At 42.9% G+C, this 24,382-nt stretch overlaps 1 protein-coding gene across 5 annotated transcripts in view; it reads left to right on the top strand.

Annotated features, from left to right (window-relative positions):
- The window catches only part of SETBP1 (SET binding protein 1), a 268,746-nt gene that overhangs the window by 179,158 nt on the left and 65,206 nt on the right, over nt 1-24,382 (top strand). For 4 of the 5 annotated variants that reach the window (XM_061450574.1, XM_061450573.1, XM_061450572.1 and 1 more), the window contains one exon: nt 6,583-10,048. In XM_061450574.1, the coding sequence (XP_061306558.1) occupies nt 6,583-10,048 (3,466 nt within the window). Of the gene's footprint in view, nt 1-6,582; nt 10,049-10,883; nt 11,150-24,382 lie in introns of those variants that run through there. The other variant, XM_061450575.1, reaches the window with a different exon arrangement.

Here is a 24,382-nt window from a genome sequence, read left to right as displayed (position 1 = left end):
TTGCAACCATGTGAGCACCTTTGGACCCTTCTGTGCATTGCTTTGTCTTTTCCTTAAAGATACCTTTGAGAATACCTATTTACATAGATATTCTCAAAACAATCATAATGCAAAAGCCTGAACTTCAATTCATCTGTATTGACACAATTACACAAATATCTTTAAGGAAAAAAGATCTACATAGCAATGAGGGTGCAAAGCTGGAAGGACCTCCAGCAGCTTCAGTGAAGATCCTCCTGATTTGCACAAGACTTGCACCAGACTGCAATGTTTGCGTTCAGTGAATGGACACAGACAGGTGATGCTTTGCTTCTAATTGACACACTCCCACCTCACACTGTGTCTTGCTCTCAGGAAGTGCCCCTGTAACTTCATGTTAATTCCTGCCTCTCTTTCAATGCCTCACAAACAACCCTTACTCATGTGAATGTGGTGGTGGTTGGGCTTCATGATATTGAAGACTCAGGGAGCTGGGGAAGGAGTAAACACTGGGAGTGATAAATCTGACAGTCTGATCTGAAAGGTTCCCTTGTTTGGGATGATAGTGATGAATTTTATCATCTGATGATTTGTTTTCCATTAGTAATTTAATTGGTATTAAAGCCTCTACATCAGTTTTCAACTAGATTCAGTGAGGTTTCTTAGAAGACACTGCTGTTGTTTGCGCTTCCACTAAGTGTCATATGCTGGTTTGAAATCCCTCCTCCCTGGTTAGAGTCACTGAAGACCTAAAGGACTTCCTGAAACCATTTCAGACACTTCAAATTATGAAGTGACTTGTCTTGATCACAGGCTCCTCCTGTGAACTGATCTCATCTCATGTTGATGACACCTCAACCTATAAGCCATCAGGCCAAAGTTCAATTTCTCTGAACCTGGTGTCTCCTCAACTTGGCATCTTTTCTTTACAGAGCAATGCTATCTCAGGAAGGCTCAGTGCATTCACCAAAGTACATGATATATCTCCAACCTGTAGTTCTGATTACAGCCTTCAGGTGAGCAATTTGCAGCTCTCCCACTGGGACATGAGAGGAAACGCTCCATTTTGAGCAAAAGTATAAGCTGAACCAGGATTATTTATTCATGTGTTGGAGCTAGTAATCTTAGGGTTTTTTTTCTCTCAAAAGCTTTTCTTCTTCAGTAACACATTTTCATGCATGACTAGGAAGCAGAAACTGAAGAGGAAGCTTTTTTCAAGAGGAACAAATCACCTGGAGCTTCTTCAGTTTTTTGGAGCTCTTTTTTGATGGACCAAAACAGAGTCTAATTTTTCAGGGGATGGGTGCCTGTTGCATTAGCCACTTAACCTCAGTGCCACCACTTTTATTCATTCAGGCTTGAAAAATCTTAGGTTGACCTTTTACTAGGCACCAAAGGTCTGTCATCAGCATTGTCTGGAGTACTTTTGAGTATATGCTTATGCTAAAACAGGTATGAATTCAGGCTTGGCTTTGCTCTGAGGTGGCTGGTTGCAAGGAAGGTCCACTTTGCGTTCGATACCACTGCCATATCAGAGTGTTGTGCCTGAGCTAAAATCCTTCTCTTCATGGCTTGGAGAAAATGCCTTGTGAATAAGCATCTAGCTGACCCAGATGACAAGCAGAGCAAATGGCCACAGACATCCAAGCACTCACATCTTCATCCCGTGGATTTCCAGTGAGATGCCAGCTCCCAGTTGCCAAAATTGCTACCAAAAATGACTTACAAGTTTCTAGACCACACATACAGTGTTTTGATGAGATTTGTTCTCACTGGAGAGGCAAGGGTGGCCCTGAGATAAAAGCAACCACTTCCCAAGACTCTAAGTTACATTATTAATTTAGGAAAGCTTTCCTCTTTTTCTTTCCATTTATTTATTTATTTATTTTAATTTTATTTTCAGCCTATGAAGAAGATAACAAAGGATGGTATGTCCCCAGAGCACACTCTGATGTGTCACTGTGGATGCCAATCCCTGCAGACGCTCCCGATGTTATTAATTTTTAAAACAAACTTGCTGATTGAGGTTCTGACTGCCTTTAAATTGTCTCTACAAGGAGACTGTGTACTAATTAACCCACAGAAACAATCAATGATGTACCTTTTTCAAGTTTCAGGGTGATTAGAATATGAAAATGAAGAGCACAATGGTGCAGATGTTTTAAAATCACAGCAGACAGCAATTAGTGACATGGGAACCAGCTGCTTATCTCTCCAGATAAAGCCTCTTAATAGGGAATTACACTTGAGGAGCCATTACACAGATGGATCTGCGAATGATTTAAAGAGGGGGCGTTATAGTATTGACTTTGATTTGCAAGCCGGATTCTTGACAATCTATATGTATGTTACCTCCTAAAAAAAGGTGTGTTTAGAGAAGGGGGTTTCATCCCCTGCAAGCAGTCAGATTTTTTTTCAGGTGGTGGGTTTCTCTAATTATGTATTTTATCATTATTTTTAATTGTCTTATTATTATTATTTTATTTTATTTTACTAAGCTCTTGATTTGGTTGCTGGAATCTCCTCCCACTTCTTGCTTTGGGACTGGAAGCAGCATGTGGATTTAGATAGAAGGTCAGACAACGGATTGGGGAGGCAGAGTGGGACATCCAGTAGTTAAATGTAAAGAGTCCCTGAGGGATGGATTCTGCTGCTGGGTGCTGCTCATCATGGGAATGATGCAGTCTCATCCTCTCAATTGCAAGGGCTGCATGCCAGAATAAAGCTGTTATAAGGAGTAAACACCTCTGCAGGTGCAGGGTTGCAGAGGCCTGGCAAGTCAAGTGTAAACAGTCCCACCTCCTCTGCTCTCTGGCCAGTGCTCTGCAGTTGCTAGTACATAGAATGTATCCTGCTCATAGTTCTGCACACTATTGCCAAAGCTGAGGGCTGAAACTCATAGGATTCAGCATATTTTGTTTTAGTCTTAAGAGTTATCGTGTGCTAGATCATGCTGCTTGAACTTGCAGTTACAAAAACTATTAGCTTCTTTACGTATATTTCATATTCTTTAAAGGGAAGACGGGATCATTACACGCTTAGCACTTCCAGGAAACTTAATATCAAGAGAAATATTGACCAAGTCTGGTGAGATGTGATAAAATTGCATGGGTTCACTTATGCTTCTAGTTTCAAAAGAGAAGAAGGGACAGGCTCCCAGTGCAAAATAGCTAGCTGCTGAAGAAAATCCCATCTAATGAAAGGGCAAACTACAAACAGAGGCAGGCATTGAAGTCTGAAGTATTTTTAGGGTCTCATAAACTGAAAAGTAAATAAAGCTAAATCTTTCCGTTTTCATGAAAAAGGCCGCTATTCTTGGTGCCATTCCTGGCTGTGCAACCTTTACAACCGGTGCCAGTGTCTCACCACCCTTATAGGGAAGATTTTTTTCCTAATATCTAATCTAAATCTCCCCTCTGGCAGTTTAAAGCTGTTCCCCTTTGTCCTGGCCATACAGGCCCTTGTCCAAAGCCCCTCTCCAGATTCCTTCTTGGTCCTTTTAGGCACTGGAAGCTCCTCTAAGGTCTCCCCAGAGCCTTTTCTTCTTAAGGCTAAAATAGTCTGTCTCATAGGAAATGTGCTCTAACCCTCCAGTCATCTTTGTGGCCCAACATTAGGACCACTGAGATCAGACAGCAACCCAGGTGGATGTACAGAGACCCAAATACACTAGGCTGCATTACTTCAACTGTTTTAATAGTGCTTTTAGGTAAACTGTCTCTCTGTATATATTGCAGCCAGTGAAAGCCACCCTGCTGCAGGCAAATGATCTCTGGTTGCTGTAGAATTGCTTTGGAGTGATATGGACATGTCTGGCAAGCTAGAGCAAATAGTAAATGTTATGCTGGAAGAACTAGCATGGGGAAACTCAGTGGACTGTTGTGTGCTTAGGCAGATACACCGTTTTGACATCCTGTAGACTGGTCATTTTTTGAATGCCTGTTGAAATCTAAGTGCTTATCCGTGTGATTAAATGCCTCCAGAGTTGGCACCTTTGATGACATAGACATATCTTTCTCATGAATTTTAAGATAGATGTTGTGGTGGCCCGTGGTGCTGGGGTAATGACAAGGCTGTCATTAGGGATATGTTGGAAGTTGCATCATCATTTTATAATGTGCAGGCTGAGGAAATGAAGCTAGAGGACCAAAGCAATATATCAGCATTCATTGCTGATATATAGCTGGCCTCGCAGTTTTGAGCCCTTATTAATAGCCTTAAAATATAGAGCAGAGATTATTGTTCCTTTTAAACCAGAGATCTCTCTCTCTGTGGTGCACTTGGAGGTGTCAAGGTGTTGCTAGCATGTGATGCTTGCGCTTACTGCTGCAAACCTCTTTCTTTTTTATTTTTTTCCTTCCAAATGAAATTTTTCAGGTCATTTCGTTTCATAGCTCAGCATTTTGGAAATAACATGGGTGTAAAGAGTTCTTTCAATGACAGCCCCAAGGCTAGGTTCTGTGCAGAAACAGCCTGGCCATGCCTTGGTGTGAGTTCTGGGGGCCATGAGAAGCCTCAGCCTACCATTTCCAAATCAAGGTACCTCAGGAAGATGATGTTTTCATGTGAGGCTTGCATAGGGGCACCCACTTCCAGCACAGTGGGAACTCACCAGGGGATGGCCACCTTCTGCACAACTAACTCCTATGACCTACTGGCAGCTGGAAGCAGGAGAAGCCCCAAATGGCTGAGGTAGAATGAAGATCATGAGCTTTCTGATCAGTTAAAAAAACAACCCAAAACCATAAAATTCAACTATCAGAATTCGGTGCCAGTGCTGCTGAATTCCTTCCAACCCAACCTGGCATCATCCCAAGGATGTGGACATGGGTGGGCTTCATCTTCCAAAGGAGGGCATCAGCGACATGGGTCATGGCTGCTGCATGCTGTGTGGCTCACTCATGGGAGGCCACTGTGAGAAGGAGCAGGAGGAGGAGGAACAACTGATTCATTTCCCAAGGGCTGTTTATGCTTTCGGCTCTTTTCTCAGGCTGAAGAAACTGGGTGTCACTCGCCTGTGACATCTGCAGCTCCACCACAGCTGCATGCTTTCGTTTTCTCACTCACAATTCCTGGAAAACTCTGGTTTCCCTGAATATGGCTGGTCCATGTGCACAACAGCTGAGCTATCCGCAGGATTTAATAGTCCCTGATTACTCCTCAGAAGATGGACCAGAACAGCTTCATTGTTATTACCCATTCCAGAAAAACCACATGCCCATTTTTATATGCGCTTGAAGGATATCTCAACATCAATTTGCCAATAACATGTATGTTTACTGGTCACCAAATAATGCGCCATGGGCTTGGAGGTGTTCAGCACTTTTCATATCCCTCTGAAGTTGCTCTGAGCTGGGGTAGCCTCGTTTTCTAGCTCAAAACCCTCTTATGCTGACAGTCTCCTTGACCCAAGGCTTCTTTTGCAAACACCTCAAAAAGGGATCTAACATAACGCTACTAGAAGAAACTCTATTGTACCAGGGTGTTTTCAGAAACATGAGACACTTAGCAGTTGTTTCTATTGTTCTTTCCTTGGTTACGCATACATTTCAAGTGTCTCATCATTTATTTGGCACTCGGGTCAGTGTCATTACAGTTTGTTAACAACAGTTGTTTGCAGTACTAGGTGTGCAAATCAGTTGCACAGTTTCATCCAGAACTTTACAAAACATCCTCCTAAATTTAACAGGAGAAAACAAATGGGTAAAAGAGGTCAGTTAACTAAGGTAAAAATAATAAATATTATTTTTTTCTTTCAGAGACTTTTCAAAAGGTTACAGCTGCAGCAAATGCAATTTCTTTAACTGAAGAAGGCCCACCAAGAAGAAAAAGTAGACTTTCTTTTTCTCTGTAAGAGCCTTCAGTATAATTCTGCCCTTACTGTAACCTCTGCAGCTTGAAGAGCTTCTGTCATATTAGAAATCATATTGAAAATATCTCTTACCAGCATTGCAAATAGCTGATTATTAAAATGAAAAGAGAGTAATGCAAATCTTGAACCTTCCAAGTGTGCCTCACACACTCGATCCTATGCATATGATTGTAAGCACTAGGTTTGTAGAGATGACTTCTACATGGAAATTTTAGCAAGTAAATCTTTGCTGTCTCTATATTCATACTGAAGTAGACCCACAGGTTTTCCTCATTTGTTGCAACTTCTGAGATAATTCTGCATTTTTTCTTGTTTACAACAATAAGCTTAACTGCTGCTGTTTTGCATCAAGTTCTGTGAGGGATTATTTTTTAGGGAAAAGGGATTCTCACCAGGAGGCCAAATTGCATCATTCATCCATTGAAAGGAAATAATTTACTTCTGTTTTAAATTAAAAATCAATAAATATGTTTCCTTAGAAATTTTGCTTTTGTAGAAATATTTCCATTGTTTTTAGAGTGGAAAACAAAACAAAACTTGTTTACAATGCATGAATCTAAATACAAATTTGAGTCAAGTATAGGAAGACTTTCTAAAGGCTCCTAACCCTTACAAGGGCATGTGTTAAGAAGAGTTGTCATTTGCTGTACAAATAAAGAGCTGCAACCAGGGTTATGAATGGACTGATAAACTAATATTTTATTTTCTATTTATTTCCTGCTACCTTCCAGGTTTATGAAAGGCCACAAAAACATTCTGTTCTGCACTACGATCCCGGCCTCCAACAAGACTTCACCGGTGACACCTTAAAATCAAAGCACCAGCAGAAAAGTAGCAACCAGCACCACCTTGACTGGTCAACAAGCTCCGACACTGGTTCCGCTTCTCAAAGTTGCTTCATGAACACAGAACCCAGTCGAGAAGCAATTAGTGCCACCAAGGTCTCCACTCCAGAGCCAGGAGTTTCTTTCAGCAAATCCCAAGCAAAGAAGTCCTGCGCCAGCAGCACGTGGGGGCAGCTGTCAGCCAGTAGTAAGGAGCTTCTCACTTGCAATGCAGTCCCATCACCGAACAACATCAGCGTGGCCACCCAGCCCAGCAGTGCCTCTGAGTGCAATGGGCTTTTGCCACTTGGTGATCCAGAGGGAAGCATGCAGTTGGAGGTCCCCGATCAGCCCACTGGGAGTACAAAGAAGAAGTCCAGCAAAAAGGACTTGTTAAGTCAAACGATCCAAACCACAGACATTGAATGGGTGAAGAGTGCTCAGAAAGCATTTGACAGCAAATCCCATGACAGCATGGAAGGGAAAAAGGAGTCTTACTCGATGGAAAGTCTATTGGATACATCACCCTTGAAGCAGAATCCCACTTCTGCTAGCAGTTGTGAAAGTGACACCAGTCACGTACGAATTACTATCCCAATAAAGTCTCCAACAACAGATGCATCTGGACACAAAAGGAAAAAAAGGCAATCCACAAAATCTTCTATGGAGAAAACTATCCAGGAGAAAAGCCTGCCTCGTGGACTTGCTATGAACAGTGAAGTAGCAAACAGGACTAGCTCTCAACCAGAAGGAAGTAAAAAAGATCTTAGAGCCACAAAGCCAGGGAAAGTGATTGAAAATGAGTCCCCCTTAGTAGCTATTGACAGCGGCATGCTCACTGACAGAGCTTCCCCCAACAGTGCCACCAGAGTCAGAAAACCTGTGGCTCTGACATCCACTCTCCTGCCCACTGATCTTCCCACAGCTGGCAAATTATCTGAGATCCAGCACCCCAAACACGTGACTAAGCGGCGATGGACCTGCAGCAAGCCTAAATCTATCCTTCGGGAAACCTCCATGACGACGTCTGAGAAGCTGATGGTGGAGCCTCCTTCAGCCTATCCCATCACACCATCGAGCCCTCTGTATACCAATACTGACAGTCTTACTGTGATCACACCTGTCAAGAAAAAAAGAGGACGACCAAAGAAACAGCCTCTGCTCACTGTTGAAACCATTCATGAGGGGACCTCCACCAGCCCAGTGAGTCCAATCAGTCATGAATTTCCAGGAACAAAGAAAAGGAAAAGGAGACGGAATCTGGCTAAGTTGGCCCAGATGGTCCCAGGAGAGGACAAGCCCATCAATGAGCTCAAGTTTCACAAAAAGGTCGGGAAGCTTGGGGTCTTGGATAAGAAGACCATCAAGACCATTAATAAAATGAAGACCCTTAAGAGGAAGAATATTCTGAATCAGATCTTGTCCTCCTGCTCCAGCAGCATAGCTCTGAAGGCAAAAGTGCAGCCACCATCTAGTGCTGGGCCAGCCACTATTGATGCCAGACTAGGGAAGCAGATCAATGTCAGCAAGAGGGGGACTATCTATATTGGCAAAAAACGGGGCAGAAAGCCAAGAGCAGAGCTGCAGCCTCAGACAGAAGAACCTAAGACAACCATCAAGCACTCAAGGCCTGTTTCCAGCCAGCCAGAAAACCCAGCAGTGCCTTCCAACCTGCAGTCACTTGTGGCATCGTCACCAGCAGCTATTCATTCGCTTTCGACACAGTTAGTTGGGACTAACGGCAACCTTAGCCCTGCAAGCACTGAAACTAATTTTTCAGAGCTAAAAACTATGCCAAATCTTCAGCCTATTAGTGCTCTTCCTACAAAAACCCAGAAAGGAATGCACAGTGGAACTTGGAAGCTGTCTCCACCCAGGTTAATGGCTAATTCACCTTCCCACCTCTGTGAAATAGGTTCTCTGAAAGAAGTAACCCTGTCTCCAGTAAGTGAGTCTCACAGTGAGGAAACCATACCGAGCGACAGTGGGATAGGTACAGACAACAACAGCACTTCTGACCAAGCTGAGAAAAGCTCAGAGTCCCGCAGGAGATACTCCTTTGATTTCTGCACCCTGGACAATCCAGAGGCTATCCCATCTGACACCAGCACAAAGAACAGGCATGGTCACCGGCCGAAACATCTCATTGTGGATAACTTTCTCTCTCATGAGAGTATTAAAAAGCCAAAGCACAAGAGGAAAAGGAAAGGCCTGCAGAACAGAGACGACCTCCAGTTTCTGGCAGACCTTGAGGAACTGATCAATAAGTTTCAAGTGTTCAGGATTTCCCATAGAAGTTACACATTTTATCATGAAAATCCATATCCCAGCATCTTCAGGATTAATTTTGATCACTACTACCCTGTGCCATATATCCAGTATGACCCATTGCTCTATCTTCGCAGGACCTCTGACATGAAGTCTAAGAAGAAGCGTGGTAGACCTGCCAAAACCAATGACACCATGACAAAGGTGCCTTTTTTACAAGGGTTCGGTTACCCTATTCCCAGTGGGAGTTACTATGCACCCTATGGAATGCCTTACACATCAATGCCTATGATGAATCTTGGTTACTATGGTCAGTATCCAGCTCCTTTGTACCTGTCTCACACGCTCGGAGCGGCTTCCCCATTTATGAGACCAACCGTGCCCCCACCCCAGTTCCATGCAAGCTCTCATATGAAGATGTCCACCACTGCCAAGCATAAAGCGAAACATGGAGTACACCTGCAAACACCTGTGGGAATGGGTCTTGGAGACATGCAGTCCTCTTTGGCTCCTCCAAAGGTTGGAGGAACAAGCCTTTCAAGTGGCCGACTTCACAAAAGGAAACACAAACATAAGCACAAGCATAAGGATGAGCGGATATTGGGAACTCATGAAGATCTGAGTGGTCTCTTTTCTAGCAAGCCCACTGGCTTCTCTAGCCATGCTATCAGTGAAAGGCTGAGTGGCTCAGATAAAGACCTCTCCTTGCTGAGTGAGAAAAGCAAGCATAAGGAGAAGCAGAAGCACCAGCATTGTGAAACCGGACACAAAGGCTCAAAGAGTAACTTTGAAGTGGATACACTGTCTACGTTATCACTTTCTGATGCTCAGCAGTGGACACAAAGTAAAGATAAAAACGACTTAAGCAATGATCCTATTGACTCTTGCACAAAGAGATACTCTGGTAATACTGAGAGTAATGGAAGGTCAGAGTCCCTGGATGTGTTTGGTGAAATGAATTCCTCAAGTGATAAGCGGGACAATGATTCAAGTGGGAATAAAAGAAGAAGCTTTGAAGGGTTTGGAACCTACAGGGAAAAGGACATTCAGCCCTTCAGGACAAATAGAAAGGATAGAACTACTTATGATTCTTCAGCCTCTTCAGGTAAGGTCTACTTTATTCTATTTTACCTTTTTGCATTTAAATTTTAATGCTGAACAAGAGGTGCTTGTCATTTACAGCAAATATTTTTGAGCCAATAATTTCTCTGGCTTTTTGTATTTGACTCATTCTGCATCCAAACTTTGGGGGGATTGACAAGAACATTGGCCGTGCATTGTTGTGGTGTAAGCCCAGTTGGTAACTCAGAACCATGCAGCTGCTCACTCACTCCCCCCCTTTCTTCCTCCTCCCACTCCCAGAAAGATAGGGAGGAGAATCGAAAGAATGTCATTCCCACAGGTTGAGATAAGAACAGTTCAGTAACTAAGGTATAGCACAAAACCACTGCTGCTACCACCAATAATAATAATGATAAGGGAAATAACAAGGGAAGAGAGTACAACTGCTCACCACCCACCGATACCCAGCCGGACCCGAGCAGTGATCTAACCCTTCCAGGTAACTGCCCCCAGTTTATGTATTAGCCATGATGTGCTGTGGTATGGAATACCCCTTTGGCTGGTCTGGATCATGTGTCCTGCCTGTGCTTCCTCCTGGCTTCCCCTCCTCCCTGGCAGAGCAGGAGACTGAGAAAGTCCTTGGTCAGAGTAAACGTCACTTAGCAACAACTAAAAACATTGGTGTTATCAGCGTTGCTCCCAGGCTGAAAGTCAAAAACACATCACTGCACCCGCTACTAAGAAGGAGAAAAAACGACTGTTATAGCTGAACCCAGGACATGCGTTAAGCCAGCATCAAGCCCAAACCTCTTAAAGTCCTTGAGCTGTTACGCAGCTTTTTTCTAAACTTTTGTCCAGCCTTTGTTTATCTCTCATAGCTTCTTGCGCTTCCTCCAAAAATATCACCATTGCAATCTGCAGCAGCAGCAATTGTAAATCCTGTTGGCAAGGTAGGCATCCCTCTTATTGGTGTCTAATATCATGGGGTGGTAGTCATTGCCCAGCCTTTGGAAGAACAGCCATGGTACTGAACAGAGAGTCTGCTGTGGCCCACAGTGTTCAAAAGCCATTTGTTGATGGCATGGACCAGACATCTGGGAAGTTGTGGAGCTGGATTGGTGTCCCATGACTGTTGTGGTGTACTGCTGATCCAGAGGGACCCATCATGATGATAGCTGGGCTGAGTGTATGGAGACCCTAGGTATAAACCTAGTGTAAATCTGTTGCTTCTAGCCAGCAGGTGTTACGTAAAGTAATCATCCTGAGCGCTGAGTGGCTGTGGGAAGGGACTGGTGTCCTGGAAACAATAAACCCTTTACAATTGACTGAAAAGTTTTGAGACTCATGACTTAGATATATAAGCTGAGTAGATGAAGAGGGAGGAAGCTCCTTTAGATTCCTAAGGACATCTGTTCCTTTCCTCCAGAGGGGAAAAAAAAGGAATCTGACTCTTGTCTGAGAGACTGCATTGTACTTTACAATAGGGAACTGCTTTTGTGATGACACAGAGGCAGGTGTTTTGCTGCAATATAAATGAATTTAGCTTGGGAGCAAGCCCAGAGCTCCTGCACCATCAGATATTTATCACAAAGCTAGATTTCACGCTTGGTTCTGGAAAAGGGTGAGCTTTACAGCACCAGCTTGTGGTGGATGAGATTCTGATGTGCTAAAAAAGAGCTACAAAGAGATGTAATTCATAGCTTCAAAAATGAAAAGAGAATCATCTGAGAACACGAAGGGAGCAGAGAATTTATATAACCTGCCAATGAAAGGCTTTTAAGTTTTTTATTGATTTGTAACTGATTGAGATCCAAAGGCTGTTCATACTTAAGCCACCTAGACATTTCCATTTCCTTCACTGAGAGCAGAATCAGGACTGTAGCAACTCTAAAATGAGAGCCATGAAAATACTCAGTTTCATGGTACTGTATTATATCAGACCAATTGTGACACCTGGAAATATCAGAAAAGAGACTGAATTCAGTCACAGGTTTTACAGGTTTTATCAGGATTGCTGCATGCCTGATAGAGAACAAAACTATTCTCTACCAAGTGTTGTGGTGCCTATTGCACCACATTGGAAGTTGTGTCTAACTGACAAGGGTTAAAAGTCTTCAAAATTTTCAGCAAGCCTATTTCTCAGCTTTTTAGTGGAAGTTGCTGATTTCAGAGTTTGATAACACTTGGATTTGTAGCTTTTTTGCTTTCTAAACATAAGATGTTTTCTATTTCCCAATTTAATACATTTTACATTGGTGTAACAAATTGTTCAGACAAAATTCTCAGAACTGCTGAACCCAAATGAGTTTTCAAGGTAGGGGTATGATCCCCACCATGCTGTCTTGGAAATAGAATTAGTAAAGAAAAAGTCCATTTGATGTTATTTTCCTTCAATTTATTGTCCATGATGATAAAAACATAAGGTGGAGTGGTAGAACTTGCATTAGGAACTCCATCAGATTTGGTGTTTAAACTGGTTCTCATTTAAAACTAAAATTATTTTTATTTATTTCACTTTTCATGATTACAACTGCACATTGTTCCCCATAACTTAATCCATCAAGTCACAGATTATGAACTGGCTTCTTCATTGTCAAGCTATTATTTAGATGTAAAAATCATCAGCAGTTAGCTAAGAAGAGCTAGCTAACCAGAGCCATACCTTGCACTACAAGGGAAAATACTAAAACTAAACTCTGCCAAGAAAGGCCTGGAGCCAAGACTGCTCATTAAAGCTTGGGAACATCTGTCTGCTTATGACTGTCTAAGATCCCAGTGCAGCTTTTTTTCCTCTCTGCCTTTGACCTTCGCTGGGATTCCCAACAGAGGTCTGCACTTGAGTCTAGCCATAACTATTAACCGGTTCCCACTGAGGAGAGATTAAATGTTTCCATGATAACCTTGACCTTCTTTCTCCTAATTCACCTTGCATTTTCTTGAGGTGGCTAAACAGCATTGACTAATCATAAAAATAAAGGTAAAAGAAAAAAAAAAGCCCTAGGAGAAAATACAGCTCTGTCCCAGGAGGCGATTTCCATAGCTTGATTGCTCTTGACATTCTGTATTTGTCATCTTTCACAATATAAAAATAATACATAACAGAGATAAGAGGAGACATCCTGAATATTCAGATGAAAGCTGAAAATAGATTTATATCACAATTTCAGTGTTATTTTTAGTGCATGGGCATTTTGGTATGATCGGTAACGCCATTTGCAGCTTCATTGTATGTTGCTGAAGATGAAATATGGAGCAAAACCCACCCACACTCAGTAGAAGTATGTGTGAGAAAGAGTGATGAGAGAACCATTTAGTGCTCTTTGGTATTCAGGCGTTGCAGTTTTTTTCAGTGTAGTGTGCTGGTGCCAATGTCATTGTATTGTTATTTTTGTTATTATTATCTGTGTAGTACTAGTCATTTCTGAAAAGATTACAGTTCTCTAGTTCTATGTAGTGGTCATGCATATGGTAGAAAACAGTTCTTCCATGTAACCTTAAAGCCTATGTATGATTTTATAATCCAGACAGATTAGTATGTGAAGGGAAGAGTTGTCCCTCTTACTTTTGGGAGAAGCTGCCTGCAGTTCTGGCACAGGAAATCTGTATTGATCTGTGAAAGATCCCATTAAGAGAGTGCCACTCTCCACCTTGGTTGGTCATAGCAAATGTCCATTCCCTATACTGGACTATCCCTGGCCATTCATTAGTGGGGACCTTTTGTGCTTTAGCTCATTTTAAGTCTCTTGGGACCTCTTGGGGTAAAAAGTGCACTGTTAATGCATATGGCTATTCCCCCAGTGCACTGCCTGTTTCTCCACCATTGTCCTGGAGAAACTGGAGTCCTTTTAATAAACACTAATTAGTAATTCTTCCTACCTTCTTTCCCATCCAGTCCCCATGAACTGTTGCTTTTGCATTTTTCTGAAATTGCTATTTTTGTGAGATTCATTGTGCTCACCTAACCCTCCTGCATTCAGAAAGACTAATTAATTAAAACTAAATAAACACTGCTTTCCTATTTGGCTGATGCAGAAGACTAGTCCAGTGGCATTAGTCTGGCCTATAGGGAAGGATACAAGAATAAGCGTTTCAGATCCTGCCTTGCCATAGTCGTACCTTCACTTGGGCGCAACCTAAACTGAACTTTCAAGTTGTGAGCACCAAACATTGACTCGCCTGACTCCATGCTTCCAGAGGTATGCCTCACGGATTTGCAAAATCTGGTTGAAGTGCCTTCGGCACTTTGTGACCTGAGGCACTGCACACAGCTGGATGGATGATCCTTTCATCTGCTCTCTAGTAGTTACTAAAGCCTCAGGTGAGGGACCCAGGGAGAGGCCACAGATTGGTGCCACAGCTGGGTTGGGGAGATGGAGAGCAGAGCTGTGTTTTACAGAGCTCTTTATAGCAAAAACTCCACAATTCTTTGTCATATATCTGCCTGCTTTGGCCTCATATATGATGCTGAAGAAGAGACTTGTACTGCTGATGAGCAGTCTTGATGACATAGCTTGTTCCTTGGGAAGAAGCAGAAATGGTTACCTCTTCCTTATTTCCTTAGATGGGCAAATGAGGGAAAGCTTAACATTTTAAAGTGCATAGACAAGATGGCAATTTGTGTATATGACCTGTGGGGCTGTTCGGGTTGGAGAAGAGAAGGTTGTGTGAAGACCTCATAGCAGACTTCCAGTGTCTGAAGGGAGCCTATAAAGATGCCAGAGAGGGAATCTTCATCAGGGCTGTAGTGATAGGACAAGGAGTGATGGGTTCAAATTGAAACAGGGGAAGTTCAGGTTAGATAAAAGGAAGAAGTTCTTTACTGTATGGGTGGTGAGGCACTGGCACAGGTTGCCCAAAGAAGTGGTAAATGCTCCATCCTTGGCAGTGTTCAAGGCCAGGCTGGACAGAGCCTTTGGGGACATGGTCAGTGAGGTATCCCTGCCCATGGCAGGGGTTTGGAACTTGATGACCTTGAAGTCCTTTCCAACTCTACCTGCTCTATGGTTCTATGTCCTAGTTACAACCATTGCAGGCCAGGGTGTACCCAGGGGTTAAGCAGAGGTCAAAAGTCACTATATGCAGGATTATATTTCTCCCTGCCTTGGTAATAAGACTAATCAAGGTCTGTGCTATCTCATGCTTGTGGTATTTCTGTCTCTTGGTTGTTTTTTTTTCTAAAGATGATTATACAGGCAAAGATTGCCTTGCTTGCATATAGGGCATCATGGCTCAAAAATCAGCTAATAAGTACATGGGTTTCATCAGATGTAGCGTAGACACCGTGCACAGTAAATTTACAGGAATATGAAGTTAATCATATGCAGCTATTAGGAAGGTAGTAATCACCCATTGCTGAAGGCTGGATAGTTAGCATGACAAACATGCTTTACAAATTAATGCTTAACTTACCTACAAGCCCCCCACACCTTCCCCCTTCAATATCCAGCAGTGTTACAAATTAATTTCTTCTGATTTGACCTTTCCTCCTCAGCTAGTTTGTATGGTGCTAGTTTAACTCTGAAAGAATAAGTACCAGCTTTAGATGGAGGATGAGCATCATGCAGTGAGTAGTTTTTGGTCCTATGACTTAAGTGGGAGAAGAGAGGCTGTGTCACGAATGTGTACGTACTCAAGTTGCATTTAGTAAATGCACAAATGTGCACTGTAGTTGTTCGAAGTTTTTTCCAATGTCTTTATCTTAAAAGTGCCCTTGTTCCTGTTAAAAAGCCTCACACTGGGTGATTAAACCTTCCAAAAGAAGAGTAGGAGGAATACTGGAGGAAGGGAGGAGAAGTGACAATCAAACAGATGAACAGCATTCGTCTGATGTCGGTACAAACACACATATAAGTAACCATGCCCTGCTGAGGAGTGTTATCTATCCAGATGAGATTTCTTCTCTGACAAAACTCCCCTCAGATGGATGGAATAGGCCATTGCCACACAGCATCGAATAAATCTCTGGTTCGTCTTCTCCCAGAAGTCAAATGCTTTAGTGTGATTTAAAACAGGGCTTGCTATGAGCAAAAACAAACATGGTGAAATATTGTCAAAGGCACCACGAGTTCTGTTTTGATTTGAGGGGGGTGTTGTTTGGTTTGTTTTTTTAAGGAACAGCATATACAGTTCTGGACCATTATCTTGAAGCCTTAATCAGCCAGTTTTCAACTGAGAAAGTGTCTGTATTTCAGTAGTGGGTGAGCATATTTGTTATTCTCAATGTGTATGGAAAATGCAGGTAAATAGGGTTACCCAACTGCCTCATTAAACAACCTTTTCTCATTTTTGTACAATAATACTTTCCAGGTTATTTTTAATAACTCCAGAATGACAGAGTTGTTCTTTATTCTGTAGTGAAAAAATTATTTCAGTAACAGGGGAAACAGTGGTCCAACACCATATTCGATGACCACTTCCTCATCTGACCACCTTAGAGACAAAATGAATGTCTCTGCTGGCTGGGTCTTGCATATATGTACACATAGATGCATCTTTACATATTGGAAGAATGGAAGAAAATTGAAAATCAAGTAATGAATGAAGTTCACTAGATATCAATTCAAACTCATGTGTAAGTCACCTTGGTTTCTTCAGTAGTGGTATTTGGTTGAACAGGACCTAGGTGCCATATGGCATTGTGTGCACAAATGCGAGGCAGGCCGATGCATGATCAAAAGGTTGGAGACTCATCTTCCATATCATAGTTTTCTCTTGTCCGCAGAAAACTGTCTAAGTAAGTTGCAGTAAACCTCAGTGCCTGCCTGAGAAAAGGGGATAAAAGCAGATTTCTGCTTTTATCAGACCACAGTGAGGTCTGATACACATCGGTGCCCAGTGAACGCAGCTTGGGAGCAATGGCAGTGCTTGAAGTGGATGGGAGAAGAGCCAGACATGAAGTTCACTCACTGAGGATGTATGCAGTATTAGTCACCCTCCCTTTCCCCAGCTCTGCCTCTGCTGTCGTTTCCTCAGGTGCCCGAGGCTCCTGCATAGCTTCAAGCAACTCCAAAAGTTTTCCAGCTGCAGTGTCAGTAAGGGGGCTGTGCCTTTCTGCTGTGTCCTGTGGTGAGGGACAGGCACTGTACACTTACGGGGTGAATGTTTGTACCCTCTGGCCCATAAAAGTCAGTATCGGAGCTTTACAGAACGCTATTATTTGCAAATAAAATTACGTTACATCAAAACAGATGTTTGGCCCCCTGAATGCTTAGGAGTACAACCAAAACTACTGAAACTACCTCCAAAAGCATTATCTGCCCCCCTTAAGATAAACAGCCTTTTTGTTGCTTTCCACTAAATCTTCCGCCAGTCCTGGGGAGAGGAGGCCAAGCAAGCATGACTATTTCTCCATTCTGCCAGTGGCGTTTCCTAGAGGAATGGGCTGATGAAGGATAACAAAAATTATGGGGAAAGTAAGTCAAAGCTTTTCTGGAAAGTGTTTTGACCAAAGCATTTGAAATACAGTGATTTTTGTTGCTGTTGTTGTGGGTTTAATGCTACCACTTGCTTACTGTGCTGCTTCCAATGTTTGCACTGACCAAAGAGACAAGAAACAAAAGGGAAGCTGTAGTGGCAGAGGGAGCTGGAGTATTTACCATCCAACCAATCTTTTATTTCCTCTCTTAATGATTGTATGTTTATTGCACTGCCTGAGGCTCTGTACAAAGTCTTTTGGACCGGTGATGAATTAATCAAATGAAATGCTATGACCCCTTTGGTTTTTGGGAGTGTTACAAGCCTCCCAGCACCCTGCCTAATTTCTGCCTCTAACTTTGCTCTCTGTCCAACAGTCAGGCAGTTCTTCCTTCACAACTTGGCAGCTCCCAGCTATTTATCTTCTTTCTTTCTGGACAATGCCAGAATGCCTTGTTTGAAGTTTTTATTTAGACCACTGCTGGTTTATGGAGTTGTGCAGATTCCACACTGGGTGTGCAACAGCTTCGTGTCAGACACAATTGGCTTCTGCTGGGCTCTTAGCTTTTAAAGGCACTAAAGAATCATGGCCATATTCTCATCTAGGCCTGGTGTAAATCAAATATCTCTCCATTGAAATCGATGAAGTTGACTTTTTGGAGTGAAGTATTAAGGTGAAAAGAGATTGTGGGACTGGGAGGTCTAATTTGTGGCTTCACTGGAGTCCTTGAGGCTGTGCTCTACCTGCTGGATACAAAAATCAGCCTCAGTTCAGCATCTGTCAAGATTTTCTTAGGTTGGAGGAAGAGGGTTTGTTAAGATATCGATATGTTGCAGCCTGGATACTTGTATAACTGGCAGTTTAAGAAGAGTTAGAAGGGTGCCATAGCTCTGGAATGTATGAAATACTATTTCTTGCTCAAAGGCAGTGATAATCTAGGTTAAATGCAAGAGGTCTGTTCAGATGCATGGAGGAAGTAAATCGGAGCAATGGCTTTATCCTCACTATTAACCCGCTGGTCAACATAACCTAAAGCTGGCCATAGGAAAAGCTGAACTCAAGATACATGCCCATGAGTGGGATAACTCAGGGCAACCTGCATCCTGTCCTACTCAACTGCAGAAGTGAGAGTTGGGGTCTGTGACCTGCAGAGCATGATCTGAAGCAGCTTCTTCATTCCCACTGCCTGCCAAGACATTTATATGCATGTATCACAGCAAAGGAAAGCTGTAAGAGCATTATCCCAGCTGCTTTAGTCTGCCTGCTTGCAATAATGATGCTGAACAGCAAAAGGAGTAAGAATGTCTTGTTTTAAGGCTTCACCAAGAAGTCACAATACTTCTCCTATAGATCAAGGGCTGAGGGAAGGGAAAGCTTTGACTGCCCATGGAGGAGTTTTTAAACAACCTCAATGACTTGAAAAGACCCAAGGAACTCATAATAGGAATTGTTAGTGATTTGTCATTGAAAACATGCAGCTGGGCATGGGTCCCCATAGGATTTTGCAGCAGCACTTAGTCTGACCAAGCTTTCACATGGGGTGGTGCTGATTTCAGGCATCTTCAGGAGTGTGTCCAATGCAGACTTAACTGTCAAGGAAGGGAAGGACTAGATGGCTCAGAGGGATTTGCTAATGAGCTATCAAGCCATGGGTCACTGGTTGAAATTTAATCTTCGGGAACAGTGACAGAAAATCAAATCAAAGTGCTGACATCAGAGTGATGCTGGAGCAGCAGTAAAAGCGTTGCTGATGGCTAAGCACGCACAGGCAGCTTAAATAAACCAGGAGCAAACTGTGAGGAAGTTGTCTGGTTGATCCCAGTTGCAAGATACAGCTCAGCCAGTTTGTGGTATACCTATCAGTAACTTGCTTGCCTTAGTGCAGTTGTTTGTGAATGACAACAGCTTATCTCATAACAGAATCTGACTCAAACTCAGGGTTATATAGCACTATAAGCAGAGTTGCGGAGACACCTAGGTAGAATTTGCTTAGCAGTGTCATGAAATGTGAATCAGCAATGTACCACAAAGCTCAGTAGTTTGCAGTTATGGTGATGGAGCCTTTTTGCTATTAGGTCCCACACTGAGAACAGTAGTGATAGCTTTCCTGTTCCTGGGCTCCCGAGACAACTTGATAGTTTCACAATAGCTTTTTCAGGACTGGGGAGGGCCCGTAGTCCTAAAGGTGTAAACCCAGCTGTTATGGTTTACATGGTTAGCAGAGGAAACCATGTAATAAAAGGAACAAGGGCACCCTCAGCAATGGTAACACTGCTGTGTATGGAGGTCAGCATGCTGGGGCAGGCAGGCTTGTGCTGACACTCCTTACCCCACTGATGTGTTCATTGACCTTTTCATTGATTTTAAGGTGCAACTCAGCTGTCCTTCATCTGCTCCCAGGCAGGCAGGCTGAGGATACAGTCTCTCCAGATGGCATAGTGCTGCTGTTTCAGCTCTGTCTTTGGCCTTCATCACCTCCAGCGTAGGCAAGAAGAGAGCAGTAGTCAGCATTGTTTTCTGAACCAACTATGATTAGTTGACATAAAGAGCACTTAAGAAAGTTGACACAGCCTCTAAGTTGCTCAGTTTGATTTAAAAAAGAAAAGAAAATATCCCTGGACTACTCCAGGTTCTCTGTGCTGCCTCAAGTCTAGTCTGCGCCAGTAAAACCTTGGGCTCATCCCAGAACTGGGACCTGGTCAGTTAGAGAATGTTTGTCATTCTGATATTTATTTATTTTCCATTTAAAGAAAACCAACTCTGGGAGAGCAGCAAGTTAAAAGAAAATAAAATAGTTAACTCCAGATTCATGAAGATTTCCTGTTTTGCTTCTTAGCAAAACCTCAAAACCACTTTGAACAAGTTTCCCACCTCAGCTGAGGGTGGAGTTGTGTACACCCCACACGTGGCCCCTAGGAGAGCACCCAAGGACAATAGCACATCTCCTTTGGCACATGGTGGGGGCAAACTTATTGCTAGTAGGGCAGTCAATACGTGCGCCTGTGCATGACTGCCCAAAACAGCTTTTGACTGAGCCAAGTACATTGGAAAACCTTAATTTTTCTGCTTCCAACAGAACATACTGAACAACTAGAGATGTGGCAGACAGAAACTGGAGGCATTTGATAAAGAGATGCCTCTTGAGATGCGAGGCAGATATTGGCTGTTGTCAGAATGATGGGCAACCTGTTGTAATATCATTGATTTGATCTAGTGAGCAACATCTTGGTAAATAAGAAGAGCAGAGAAATCTATTGCACTGAAATTAATGGTTATTGCCTGATTTCCTGTTAAATGAATTCACTGCAATCTGAAGCAATGCATACATTTTGCAAACCCAGCATTCTCTGGCTCCTATACTGCATCATGACATTACTTTAGGCAGTAGAGAAGATCTTATTTGTGATATAGTGTGCTGTGGTAGGTAGTAAAATAGGTAGATGCCTGTGAACTCTGGATGGAGCTATGGCATTTGGGTGTGTGATTCTAAGTAACAATAAGCAGTGCTTAACATTTCCTCCCACAGTAGAAGCATACCCATTAAAAGTTTAGCCAAGTCAGCTGTGTAAGTTCTTGCATAAAAAGACAAACTGCTAAAATGCTAATAGGAGCCACTCTTATGTAAAGAGTGGGTAGAGCAGGATGCATTAACCCAAATCCTCCTTCTCTACTGCTAATCGTGAGAGAGTCTTGCTGAGATCAAAGAAACCCCTAGCAGGTAAAAATGATAATAAATCAGTCTCAAGCTGAGTTTCAGGACTCCTTAGTCTTCTTCTAGGCTGCATAGTTTGAAGAAGTTAGTGAGTGTGATTTAGACTATCAATGAGTCAACTTAAGTCCCCTTGAGAATGAACTGGATGTGTGTAATTGCAGGGAATGGCTCAGTGTGCTTCTTCTGGAGAAGAACCTACATCCTAGTGAAACTGAATGTGTATACAAATTTGGACACTGTTTCAGACTCAAAGTGTATCTTAAGCACATAAACATATAGTTTCACATGTGTTCAGTGACTGACAGCTCCTGGCAGTCCATCATGACTCATAAGTGGATGAGGAGCTGTTAATATCTCCCAAAGTGTTGAAAAGGCCCACTTCATTAAGTCATGGCCTGACAGAACCCACCATTGACCTAGCATGGAACACATCAGCACAGAAATCTGAGGCATAGCTATACTGATTTTGTGGGCCAAACCGGAAAGAAAGTATATGCCTCTGAACTGCTTGTTGCAGGCTGGTTTGTGTTCCCACAGATGACAGCCGAGAGTGCCTGGAGTGGGCACTCCAATCTGTGCTGTGCAGCACTTGATCCTGATCTCCACTTGGCAGATCCTGATCTCTCTGCAGCCCTGGCTACAATTATAAGCACTTCTGAAATATTTTTTTGTTGTTGTTGTTTTCCTAATGCAGACACCTAAATAGGGGCTTTTCTACAGCCATCTACTTGCTTTGTGCTCTGGAAGTGACAGGAGGGATACTGGGGTTTGGGGACTTGAGGCTAGCATAGCATTATTGCACCAGGTCAAGTTGTGGGTGCATGTCCACATTGTGGGTGGAGCAGAGGCTGGAGCACATTGTCATCTTGGCCATGGCCAGCTTTTTTTTTGGATGGAACAAATGACTCCCAAATAGCCAGCTAACATGTTCAGACTGTGGAGGACCTGATGCCAGGATAGAGGGGATGGACAAGTCAGTCTGGCAGTGTGGAAACACCCACACATTCCTAAATGGCAGTTAACCCTCAGGCACAAGAGAATGCCTGTTCCCTGGCCTAACCCAATTCATGGCATTTATCTGATAGAACTCTAAAGAGATTTACAAACAAAAGACCTCCCCTTTCACTGGGCTGAAACTTTCTATCTTCTTCATCTTACACAACTGTTTTTTAAAAAGTTCATCTTCAGCAGGAAGAGACAATGCCTCCACTCCAGCCTTATCTGTATTCTGGTATAATCTGGGCAAGTGGAAATGCTGGGATCAGACCCCATCAGGCTGGACATTCTAGATCTCTACTTTTCTATTTTCTGGATAAGTGCTCAGACCTTGTTCTTCCTCCTGCCATTTATCCCACAACACAAGTGCTTGCCCTTTAGAGGGAAATCCGTATTTTGATTCCCATGTAAGCAGGATTGCACACTGTTGAGCTTTGAATTAAGCACTTACTCGGCTACACTCATGAGAATAGTGTTTCCTAGTGCCTACATTTGAGTGGCTGCACATGTAGTGCAACCACACTAAATCACCTTGTGAAGGACCCACAGCTCACCCTTCTGTTGATGGAGAAATGTGAATGTCACTTGGGTGCTACTTCAGAGGCATCTGAAAGCACCCGTTAAACGCATTCCTTGTATAGCTTGCATAGGCATCTGCCTTAAGTGGTCAGAATCATTCTGCTGGAGCCAAATACTGATTTTCTTTTTCAGATTTTGCAACAAATAAATTGAGTGCCTAAAGCAGGCAGTCTCAGTTTAGCCTTCAGGGTCTCCACATTTACTGACTGAAATAATGATATAATAGTCCTTGCCCAATTCAAAGACCTGTTGCAAGGTTTTAATTAATACTGGCAAGGTTTTGAAATGCTGGAAATGAAATGAGGTCTATAAACGAAGTGTATTATTGTGACTTGACTGCACTTTCTACTTCATTATCACACCCTGCCTGAGCAGAGAGCAGGGCAGCTGCATCCTCTGATTCATCACAAAGAAAACCTCTTAAAATGCGAATCGTATTGATATATTTACACTGGTTGAAATGTTCCAGGGAAGAGACATTACTTCTCATTCCAAGAATGCTGGCCAAAGTGCTAGAAGCTTCCCCCTTTTCCGTCCCTCTCAGTATTACCCCACCTATACTGGAGTGCTTAGTCACCCAGCACTCAGTGTTTAAGCGAGGTGTGCCAGAAGGTAACTGGAGATGTGAGAGCCCTACTAGGATTTGCAGAAGACCTAATTACTCCACAGTGGCAGTGTTGGCTAGCACAGGTCCTCACCCTGAGCACTGTAGTTTCCCCAGGTAGCTACTCCCCAGGTAGTTCCAATTCTGTAGTATGATTGATGTTAATTATAGCCATGCAGTTTCAATGGTGGGCAAGAAGCCCGGGAGAAGTTGGTACCCCCGAAGTCCTTCTTGTACTTAGTATCAAATTACCACAGAAAACTCCTTGCACTAAGTCCCTTGGTAGGTCATACTGCTTCATCAAATTACAAAACAGCTCATTAGGTTCCCAGCAGGTTTAATTTTCTCTGTATGTAAATCCTCAATGAAGAATGCTATAAACTTACTTGCTAAGCACTTTGCCTCCACTGCTGTGTGAAACACAGGCAAACACTGCACCATAAAGACAGAGAGGGGAGCATCTACCATAAAACAGTGTAACTCCAGGTGATGCCACTAAGCACCCAAGGGATGCTGCCATTGACCTAGCCACCTCAGGAGCACGTGGCTGATCAGCAATCCAAATAGCTGGGTGGTCCTACCAGCAGGTCCTCTGCTCCAGGAGCAGCTTTTTTACATCCATAGCATGCTACTGTTGCTCCTGACATCGTACAAAAGGGCCCCTGGCATTGCCTCCTGGCCTTCATGTGTTGTCCTACTAGTGTTCAGTACACTAAATTGAACCAAACGAATGACCATTTTGTATTGATCCTTACCATAGAAGAATAATTACTTTTCCAACCCTTTGCTGCCTCTAGAAAGCATCATGCCTGCTGTTGTCATAGTTGTATCTTCTGCCTTCATCAAAAGCAGAGTTTACGTTTGACCCCAGTGGCAATTCCTAATTCAGGGGGTAAGAGATGCCTTGAAGACCAAGTAAAATTTTACCAATATAGACTTTTCATCTGTCAATAGAGATTCACATAAACCGGTCACTTAAAGTCAAGTTCAGTCAGAAATGAATGTCACAAGAATGCATCTCTCAGAGTTAATAAGCCAATGAAGTTTGTGCCTTTTTTACGTATGCTATTAG

Source organism: Pezoporus flaviventris, unplaced genomic scaffold (genome assembly GCF_033815535.1).
Source record: "Pezoporus flaviventris isolate CSIRO_AGI_PZ_B2104156 unplaced genomic scaffold, CSIRO_AGI_Pfla_v1 ptg000010l, whole genome shotgun sequence".
Taxonomy (NCBI): domain Eukaryota; kingdom Metazoa; phylum Chordata; class Aves; order Psittaciformes; family Psittacidae; genus Pezoporus; species Pezoporus flaviventris.
This window is presented reverse-complemented; position numbering and strand designations above follow the sequence as displayed.